Source organism: Crinia signifera, chromosome 6 (genome assembly GCF_055691185.1).
Source record: "Crinia signifera chromosome 6, ASM5569118v1, whole genome shotgun sequence".
NCBI lineage: Eukaryota > Metazoa > Chordata > Amphibia > Anura > Myobatrachidae > Crinia > Crinia signifera.
In genome coordinates, this window is record NC_139222.1 from 141,847,907 (window position 1) to 141,859,360 (window position 11,454).

At 42.4% G+C, this 11,454-nt stretch overlaps 1 protein-coding gene across 2 annotated transcripts in view; it reads left to right on the forward strand.

Moving 5' to 3' along the window:
- Positions 1 to 10,816, forward strand: part of MYO1D (myosin ID) — an 87,287-nt gene extending 76,471 nt beyond the window's left edge. For both annotated transcript variants that reach the window (XM_083147471.1, XM_083147472.1), the window contains 2 exons: positions 4,800 to 4,957; positions 10,288 to 10,816. In XM_083147471.1, the coding sequence (XP_083003597.1) occupies positions 4,800 to 4,957; positions 10,288 to 10,444 (315 nt within the window). In that variant the 3' untranslated portion in view covers positions 10,445 to 10,816. The remainder of the gene's footprint in view (positions 1 to 4,799; positions 4,958 to 10,287) is intronic.
- The last annotated feature ends 638 nt before the right edge of the window (positions 10,817 to 11,454 follow it).

Below are 11,454 nucleotides of genomic sequence, written 5' to 3' on the forward strand. Positions count from 1 at the left end.
GATGTATTTTGGTTTAAAATAAAACCTGTGAAAACATTTACTTACAGAGTAGAAGATATGTGAACAGGGGTCTGTGTTCTCATTCATAAAACCAGGTCATCCGCTAGTAATGCGCTAAACATAAATTAATATTTGAAATGTGTAAAAGCTGGGTTGGCATAGCAATGATTGTTGTAAGAGGCACAGAGTATACTGGTTCATTGTGTGTGCAGTTATTGCCTAATTCATTGTAGAATTTCACATTATTCTGCTTAGTTGTCTAGACTGTCATTTTAATTGTATAGCCTATTTGTTTTTCCTATGTTGATCTTTTAGATTCCTCAAGTTTATTATTATTCAGATGTTTTGTTTGTTAATGAAGAGAGCGAGAATTACAGTATAAAACAGGGAATAAAGCAGCGGGGACTGATGTGAATGAGAGGGGAAGGAATGAAAGCATTGGGAAGGAAAACAAGGATGTTAAGAGGGGCTACGATCAGCCACATTTAATACTGCAGACAGCAGCAGTTGACATCTCTGCATCCAAAACCATCCTATCACCATGACAACCACTTGGGGGATGTGGTTACCATGGAGATCTCTATGGAGATGGATCAGCCGATGTCTGGTCCAGTGCTGGCTTCATTCAACTCCGGTGCTTGGGCTGCTGAGATTATTTTGTTGTCTCTCTGCTATTCTTTGTTTTCTTAAATGTCTGTATTTTTTTTCTTGCCTGAATTTTATCCTCTTTATGAGGCCACTTTCTAATACAACAAACGCTTAATAGCTAAAATTTGCAATTAAATTTATCATACACAAATGTGTGTGTGTGTGTGTGTGTGTGTGTGTGTACCTGGCAGCTAACCACAATGGAGGAAGCCATTAGACATAACCAACACTTAGTCTATAGCGCTAAGAACCTTGATTTGTGCCTCATGCATCAAAGCTTTCATTAGATGTTTGTAGAACTGATAGCATCATACACCAGTACAGGGCCTCATTAAAGGTTCCAGGTGCCCTAGGCTAATACACACATGTAATTCTGCTAAACACACTGGTATGAGTGCTCAGAGACTCACCTTTATTACTGCCCATGTGCATGTAAAGCAGGGTATGCAACGGGCATGCATGATCTAATGCCTGTGGTGCATGAAGGAGGCTTTGGCTTTAGGCTGCCCAGCTGGCACTGCAGCACATTGTACATTAAGTAATCATTCCATCAGTAAGTTGAATGGTCACATTGGCACAGCCAATGGGTGGGCTGAGGCATCAGCCTGGCCACGATACCCACCGCTCGGGCCTCCTCTCCTTCCCTACAGCCAGCGCAGCAAGTTAGATGGTCACTGAGCCTGCGCTGGTTGTTAGTGATGTAGGGTGCGTAATTGACTGCGGCACTTGGTGTCACCCTCCAGCCGCACTGATAACAGTAGCCAGCTTCACTATTCACCCAGCCCCAGAACCGCTCTCCTAACCTCTCTCCAGCAGCCAGCAACACCCGGCACCCCTCATAGCACAGTCAGCTCAGCATCCCTCTCCCATCACTCAAACATGCTAATGAGCTGACTTAGTTAAAACTCATTTTTAAGAGCCTAAGAGGTAAAATAAGCAGCTATGCCCACCCTTGCAGTTTCCCGGCTCCTTGGCGGCTGCAAACAGGCAGTGACTCAGCAGCTCCACAAAGAGAGGAGCTCCTTTCCAGCAGCCATTTTCCTTGTTGCAGTAATAGTTTCTGCACATGCCAGCTGCCCATTCGGAGCTGAGCACCAATTGTGGTAGATGCATGCTGCCACCATCCCAATGTCCCTGTATGTCGCTGTCCCTAGGTTAGGTTTGCCTTTATACCTAGGTCTGGCTCTGCATAAGAGTCTAATTGTAGTTCCTATTAATAATAATCAGGACTGCAATCTGCAGCAGTTTCTACTTCATTTTCTGAAAAGTACTTGATAAATAGGCCTCTACGTCTTTATAAAAAACTAGTTTGGTTTAACAGGTTATTAATATACATATAGTTGATTTCAGAAGATATTGGACATAAAAAAATGTTACTGCTGATCCCCCTTTCACATCGCAAACACAGGCTGGACCACAGATCGCGATCCTGGGTCCAGCGCTTTCACATTAAACACGAGTCGCCTATTACACAGTGTGACCCGGGTTTAACCCTAATTATAACCCAGGTACAATTGTGGGGTTAGTCGACCCAGGTTATCAGCTTTGGTGCTTTGACACCACTCCATACATCACCAAACCGGCAATAACCCGGGTCGGAGATGGGATGCAAAGGGGTATCAGTGTTGTAAAGAGACAAGGTTAAAGTCCTTGCATTTGATGGTTGTCATGGACGAATTTCTAATATAAAATTAAGAGAACCCTACATTTGGTTATCATAGTATATTCTATATTAAAATTACAAAGCTTATTTTCTTGCTGTGTATACTAGCGTATATTATATGACTATTAAGGTGGCCGTCAAGTTCATGTATTCATAAACTATAATTGTGACATTCTGGTTATCTAATCTATAAAAGCGAAAATATGTTTTTCTGTCTTTTTATACAAATTCACAATTTATAAGCGAAGATCGTGAAATTTGTAATACAAGCGTATAAATACAAGACCAAGGCAACTAATAAAATTTGACATCTAAATTAATTACTGTTAATTTTTACTTAATTAAAAACCACAATTTTTGCTGTACACTCATTTTGGGGCCTCACAGCATATGGGAAGGGCCTCGGAGCGAGCGTTTTGGGTTGTCATGTTTTGTCATGATCTTAAGAGACCGTTAGCAGGCTTTGCCAGCATTCTCAGCTCTCTGACTATACCAAATTACACTTTGCGATCAGAGGTTGTATGTAAACAATCTTCGTTTGTTGGCAATATTACTTCAGAAATTATTTTCACAATGTTCTATTGTTTTGAATACATAGAGTAGAGTGTGAAATTTTATATACGAGCTTGCATTTGTTATTGTTTTTATTTAGAAACCTGTTGGCAGTTGTGCAATTTTATATTTCATTTCACATATTGGGTGAGATTTAATAGGATGAGAGATTCAGAAAGCGAGAGATTCGGTGAGAAATCTCGGTACTTGTGAGTTATCCGGGCTCCCGATTTTTTGATTGTATGCCTTAAGTTAAGGCATACAATCAGATGCGATGCGATGCGATATCGCATCGCATCCGACCATCGGATGCGATGACCCGATTTTTCCATAGGAATCAATGTTAAAATGGACTGAGTCCATTTTAACATGGAATTCAATGGGAAAAAGGGGTCCTTTTCATACCCCTACTATCCAAGTGGGCATGGAGTTGGATATAAATCTGTGGCGAGCGTAGCGAGCCACCGAGCCCGAAGCGTGGCGAGCGAAGCGAGCCCCGCGAGGGGACGGTATTCCGTGTCCCCTCGCGGGGCTCGCTACGCTCGCCACGCTTCGGGCTCGGTGGCTCGCTACGCTCGCCACAGGTTTATATCCAACTCCATGCCCACTTGGATAGTAGGGGTATGAAAAGGACCCGATTGTCCCATTGAATTCCATGTTAAAATGGACTCAGTCCATTTTAACATTGATTCCTATGGAAAAATCGGGTCATCGCATCGCATCGCATCCGATGGTCGCATGCGATGCGATGCGATGTCCCGATCCGACCCGATTTAAAAATCGGACGCCCGGATAACTCATAAGTACCGAAATCTCCAGTTTTTTTTAAAGCACCAAAATCAAACTGGTTTTGCAGTGTAAATGATTGCCGCTTTAAAAAAAACTGGAGATTTCTTACCAAATCTCTCACTTTCTGAATCTCTCATCCTATTAAATCTAACCCATTATCTTCCTTACTTCCTAAATGTGTATAACATTTTAAATGCTTTTTTATACTAGTTTTTTTTTAATACTATGTGTTTGGCATTTTAAGAATGTTTGTTTACAAAAATACATTTTTCAAAAGGTGCCCATACACAGTGCGATTATGGCACCCGTTATGGGCTGCATCGCTTCGCATGCGTTTTGCGTGCAGTCAGAAGGCAGTACAAAAAGTATGTGCAGCACATACTTTTTGTACTGTGCGATGCAATGCCCGAGGGAGCACGCATCGTATCGCATGGTGCCATCGGTCTGTGTATGGGCACCTTAAGTCAATGCCGGGTACTCCAGCTAGTAAGTAATAAACCACAGACAGTTACTAGTTGCTTGACTGCTCGCATCTTAGCTGCAAAGCACTTTGTATGCTGTATTATGGTTTGGTCTCCCTGGCACTTATGCTCAGTGCACTGATACTCACTCCACTTGGTTGTGGAAAGAGACCAGTCAGGGATGTTGAGATACAGAGGACCCAGGGCATAATTTTAAACCAAGCGCAATGCGCACATCTCTAACCGCCTGCTGAACAGAATGCAAATGAAAGCTTATGAAATGTTCAAATGTGTTAACATCTATGTGACTGCACCATCGCACTCTCTCCCATACATGAGAACATCTGCCACCATTAACTCCAGCACTTATGCTGACCCCATGGTGCAATAAGTGCAGGAGGTCAGTCTGAACTTGGCATCCAGAATACCTATATATGACTCAGAATAGTAATTCTGGCAACACTACATACACCAACACACACACAAATGTTTTCTTCTACATCTGCACTGTTGCCTCCCAGTTACCACCCAGAAGCCTACAGAGAAGATGTGTACGACTGAACTGCAATGCATGAGGAATATGCAGAAAATCACATGATGCAGCCTCATGCCAGTTGTTTGTGACTTAAAATCAGGACCGGAGTGTTTCTCTGCCTATATGATATCTCTTCTCTTTCATCCATAAGGTATCTGGCATCAGTGTGACAGATGGGAAAGACCAGCTGATTGTTTTTCACACAAAAGACCACAAAGACCTTATTGTGTGTCTGCGGTTTGCTGGGCAGTCTCCACAAGAGAGCCATGTGGGAGAACTCGTTGGGGTGTTAGCCAACCATTTTAAGAGGTGAGTGAGCCATGATAGTTTTTCTTAATGCCCTCTAAAATTCTAAGCACATCACCAGTAAGTGGGAAAAGTACAGTATTAGCAGTTTGGATGAGTGGTGTCAGGGGCGGATGGGGCCACTGGGAAACAGGGCCATTTTCCGGTGGGCCGGTCCGGATTTGGCCGCTTTCCCCCTGACCGGGCCACCGCTGTCTCCCCTGGGCAGGCTGCGGCTGCTAACAGCAGGATGGCGACTGGGACTGGCTGCCAGGGATAAAGATGGCGGCCTTGTGTGCTGTCCCCCTCCTGCCAGAGCCGTGCTGCGTGCTGTCCTCCCTGCCACCGTTGGAGCTGCTGTGACTGGGACTGGCTGCCAGGGATAGCTGCTGCGACTGGCACTGGCTGCCAGGGATAAAGATGGCGGCCACGCCATCTTTATGAGTGACTAAGTGACTTAGGAGTGACTAAGGGGAAAATTTAATTGCTGGCAAATGGTGTAAATTGCTGTTGCCACAGCATTTAAATGCTGATAGCAGTACCCCATCTTGTACCTTGCATGGCAGACAATGTCAGATATGCACAAAAGTGCTTGCTACAAGCGCTTTTGGGCAATATTGGGTTGGCGTATTTTTATGCTGATTCAATTGGGCAGAGGCTTTTTACGTTAATTGAATTACCCACTAACTATGCCATCCTATCCATCTTGTTTATCAGTAGTTTTAATGATTTGGCCTTGGGATGCTAAACAATAAACAACCATTCCTACTTACTGTATGTTACTAGGCCATCAGATACTCACAAACTGCAGGTGCCAGCTGTGCACTAGTTGTAGGAAAGCAGAAGATCTGTATAGCTGCTGTGGCACCGCTTTGCTGTGGCTGGTTCCTTCTGGAAGCTTATTTAGAATCAAGATTGTAAGGCAATGGCAAAGAAAGGGCAGTGGGTACCACATAGGAGAGCCAGGGACTGGCTTACATTGTTAGCTCTTATCTCTAGGTCATAGGATAACAGCAGATAATAAGCGTCATGCCATACTGCCTACTCTTGAAAAGTTGCTGGGAGACTCACGTTAGCAGGAGCTAGAAGGATGGAGAGAATATACTTGGAATTGTGTCACTGTATGGAGGGGTTGGGATCATTTGGTCTACAGTATGATGGCCAACAGTCATTAGGTTGACATGGGAAAAGGTCGACATGGTTCTAGGTTGAAAGGTCATTCATTAGACAGGTCATTAGTTCGACAGTGTCTAGGTCGACAGTCAAAAGGACGACATGGGGTTTTTCAATGTTTTTTTTTACCCAAATGTCAACACAGTCGACATGGACACAGTTTAAAGTGTACCGCTGCGCTCGCAATGCTTCGGGCACGGTGCCTCCCTATGCTCGGCACACTATTTTATTCTCCCACCATGCCCTGGTGCATGGTAGGGCATGAAATACCCCCTGTCGGTATATGTCGGCTCAAAAAAACAGTGAAAACCCCATGTCGACATTTTGACTGTCGACCTAGACACTGTCGAACTAATGAACTGTAAAACTAATGACCTTTCCACCTTTTCCCATGTCGACCTAATGACTGTCGGCCATCATGCTGTAGACCAAATGACCGCATCCCTGTGCGGAAAGGGCAGAACTAAATGATGTACATGAAGTTATAAGCAGTATCTCCTCTTCAGGCTTCTCTTGGAGACGGCGCATCCAAGGAAGGCAGCTATGTGTTATTCAGGATCCTGTAAAAAGGATGGTCCTTATTACTCTTTATAAGCCCCTTACATGGACTTACACATCACATCATCATTACACGTCTCCACCTCTGCTATCAAATAAGCAATTGAAATACTGCTTGTGCTACTGCCATGCTAGTTCTGTTTGAGCAGGGTGGTCAGTCTGGGAGAGGCGGACCAATGGACAAGATGTTATGTGTGTGTGAATACAGGGATATCACATTAGAATGCTTCGTAACAGAGAACTGAATTAGGCACAGGCTAAAATATTGAATTTAGATTTAAACACAATTTACAGTAATCTGTGATTATTAAATAACGGCATTAACAATGATATACACCAGGTGCACTATAATGAGAACATCATTTCATAAACATTATCTGTTCCCATTGTTGTGTTGGGGACAGTGGGTCCAGTGATAGTACATATTCGTAACAACTACCATGATGCTCACAATGCAGGGAGCCATTTTGTGGGCTGAACCCAGAGGAAGGCAGCAAATAAATGTGAAACAATGGTTCAGCCTCTCCACTGTGACATCAAGACACCACGGTGCCTCTAGTGCTTAAGAAATTGATATGCTGCATTCCTATAGCTATTGGTTCAGCCCACAAATGGCTGCTTCCATTGTGTGCTGTGAATAGAGCAGCTGTCTGTTCCTGATATAACACTGCATATCCTTCAGACTGTGATTTGCTTTAGTAATTGCAATTTTAAGGGAATATATTGTTTCCAGTCAAAAGCAAATTATTTAACTTATAAAATAGATATACTGCCATTTTGCAAATGTTATCAGGGAGGATTTCTTCCCTCTACTCATTTCACTGTCACTCTGAGCGCCCTTCACCCCCCCCCCCCCCCCCCCTTCCTCCTGTCACTTGAAAGTATTCACATATTGCCTTCAGCTGTTTTCATTAGCTCCTTGTGTTACCCTCTGACTAACTCTTAATTCCTTCACCAGAATGTCTCCTCTTCTGAGGTTTTCCTCCACAGTTACCCCTCCTAATCCTGCACTCCCCAATCTAGTAGGTAAAAGTCACATGTGTAATATCATTGTGCTTTACCAATTTCTGTGCAGCTTTCTTCATTTACTGTGACACTTTGCCTTCAACAATGAGGGGTTAAACCTGGGGATATGGGAGGAGGGGTTTGAGTGATTTCTATGGCAACAGCATCAGTATCTGAATAGATCTGTGATGAGGATGGAGGGCTTAATGAGTTCCATTAGAGAAAAGTCCTTGGTCAGCACCAGGCAACCATCCAAGTTCTTTTTAGCTGTTAACTCCCACATCCCTATTTGTGCCTCCATACCCCCCTTCTGCCTTCTTTTCATTCTGAGCCACCTCCTTCCTCCTCTCACGTTCTCTGACTGTGACTGACCAGGCAGTCTCTCTTGGGACACGCGGGGAGGAATTTCTCTGAAATGTGATGGGAGAATTGTAGCGGTTATTCCACACACCAGGCTCTCAGCCGTGTGTGCTGGACAGGCCACTAACTGTATTTGTCCACATAGTTCCCATTGCAAAATCAACTGTACATCCTGTGGGTCTTACAGCAATGGGCAAAAATACCGTCTCTCTCGTCTTCCCTTTTTGCACAATCTTGAAGCTATAACATAGTACAGCAGCAGAGACACCCCCCCCCCCCCCCCGACTAATTATGCCATGAATGTTCTATTTGCATATGTTTTGCAGTTAGTTACTTTAGGAAAAGTCTAATGTAATGTGTATAGCTGTAGTGCAAAATAATTTAGTACCACTGAAAAGAAGCAATATAAATTCTTTTCAGTGATTAAAATACTTGTTAGTAACTTTTACATAATAACAGGTAAGCATTCTTACAAAGAAACACTGACAATTATAATGACAATTAAACATAACATTATTTACCTTTGGGTATGTTATTACAAAAACAACTGTGTCACCCTGATTCATGTGAAATCATTTGATGACTGGGTCTGCCCAGTTGGTGAGATTTATCACAAGACCGATCTGTACCAGTTACCCTTTTTGTGTGCAGTACATAGTGGTACATAGTACATGTGGCCTGTTTTATGCAGGTAAAGTTACTCCTCTATGTAGGCTGTCTGAGAGATGAGGCAGAGGCAGTGTGGTGAGCGTGATCAGGCTGTCACAGTCGCCAGTGTTAGGTGCCTGCTTGTGTCACAAGGTATTATGAATGGTAACAAAAGTAGTCGCACAAGACTTCCTGTGGGCTCTGGGAATGGTACTTAGAACATAAGCTACATTATGTAGGTCACAGACGTCATCCTGAGTATTAATAATAAACATTGTGCAACTCCATTTTTCCTTCTTGCAAAGTTCTGTGGAGCAAATGTGCAGTTAGTGAAGCTCATGTAATCGCTTCCTCAAATAGCATGCAGTGAAAGCGGCTGTTTGTGAGATGAAGCAGTAACCATGTCAAAGCAGCATGTAAATCCAGTAGGATTATCTCTGAGGCACAAGGCATTTCCTAGTGAACAATATGCTAGCAAAATGTCTATTTCTTATAGCTGACTTGTACTGTAATATCCCCACCTTGCAAAAATGTTGTAAGAAAAGTTCAGCTAACATTCACTATTCCACATAACTATGTATGGGCCTAGCTATAGTGATTGCCATGAGGCCACCTCCAAGGCCTGGATGTCCTGTACCCAGGTCTTGTAGGGCCAAGTTAAGCAGTTGAGTTTGTCCCATTTCTCATTTTGAAAAGGGGAACTCACTGGTGCTTTTAATATAGGTGTCCATCCGTCTCCATAAAGCACCATGTTGATATGATCCAGCTCCCAGTAAAATAATAGATTAACTATTTGGTGATCCCGGCATTTTCACAGAATAGAAGGCTTCTCCTTGATTAAAGCCTCTATTTATTTAAATGGAGTCAGGGATTGAAATCTGAGATTAGCACTTTCCCAGAAAGGGACAATGTCAAAATGAAGATCTTCACTCAAAATGGAATATCCTGTTAGGCCCAAGCCTTTTTGTGGTACTGTATGGCGAGGGTAGAACTAAATGAGGTACATGAAGTTTCAAGCAGCATTTCCTATTCAGGCTTCTCTTGGAGAGGGGGCGTCAAAGGATAACTCTCCATTTTATCATTTTTGAAACTTTGGTCCGTATTCTAGTTCACTCTTTCTGACAAAATCCTTCTTAGATGGACAAAACCATGTGCGCTGCAGGGATGCAGATGTTACTTGTGCAGAGAGAATTATATTTGGGTGGGGTTTTACTTCAAAGTGAGATCTATATTGCAGTGTAAAAATAAAGCAGTCAGTATTTTCCCTGCACAGAAACAAAATAACTCACCCAAATCTAATTCTATTTGCACATTTTACATCTGCCCCCCTGCAGTGCACATGGTTTTGTCCAGCTAAGAAGGATTTTGTCAGAGTGAACTAGAATAAGGCCCTTAGTGCATCTGGCCCCAGGCCTTGTCACAGTGCAGTACATATGAATATATCGCTGTTGTATTTTTAGTATAAGAGTAAGTATTATATGCAGGTTCACATATGGATTATTGATATGCTACATAGAAGAGTTATAAAAAACAAATGTTGACCATGTACATAGCTTTATATGGATGAGTGGGAGGCATTATGTACTAAGTGTCACATTACTTTCTTACAGTGAGAAGAGGCGCTTCCAGGTCACAGTGTCACACCCTGTTCAGTGCAGCCAGCACGGCAAGTCCTGCTCCATTACCGTGGAAACCAAGATCAACCAATCACAGCCTCACTTCAGCAAGAGCCGGAATGGCTTCAATTTAAGTGTACCAGCCAATTAACTTGTGTGTGCATTAACCATACAGCGATACTGAGTACCTCAGCAAGATGCCTTTATAAAGACAACCAAATACACAGGTGTACTTTGTGGGGACTGGTTCCCCAAATTTCTCTTAAGCCCTGAGTGGGTTACATTTAATTCAAACAACTTTGCTACATAATTTTAACCAAGGTTTTCTGGCCTTAACTACATTTTAGAATGAACTATAAATTTTGTTATCAATTTGACAGATAATAAAAAAGAATATATATATAAAAATTGTATAGATTGCATTTACATCATCTGTAAAATTACACTGTGTGTTCATAATCTTATTGAGTCAGTAAGTAGGGGTAGTAAGTGTGACTGGACCCTTCCAGTGATGAACAATACCTTATTAAACACTTGCAATAGTATAAAAGTAGTATTTTTTACACATTTAGTAAAATACAACACCCGCCTCAAAAATAGCACACGTGACACAGAGTGAGTCTTTATTTCATCCTCACAGTACAAAATTAAATAAAATACAGAGTTAGACACAAGCATTAGTGTCATTCACACAAACTACTCGACAACTTCATGTAAACCGGAAAATGCTACAGTACAAGTACGATAACCTGACTTCCACACACATGTACTGTCATGTTCATGCCCAAATACCTGTACAGGAACATGCTTACCCTGTGTACATGTGCGGGCTACGAGGTGTCATGCACTCAGTCACACAAATACATATTTATATACATATAGATATATTACACAGGCAGATTACAGGTAACATGCCAGGTCACACAGCATGCCCGTAAAGAGCATATATGTACTGACAGACCTAATCATCACCATGTAATACATATCAGCAGTAATTACAGGGTTTTTTTTTTTTTTCTTTTATACATTTACCAAAATGCATCAAGTGAAGTCATTGCCAAGACACAGTATATGCTGGATTATTACAATGTGGGGTATATTTAGTGCATGGGTCTTCAACCTATGGCCCTCCAGATGTTGTGAAACTACATGTTCCAACAT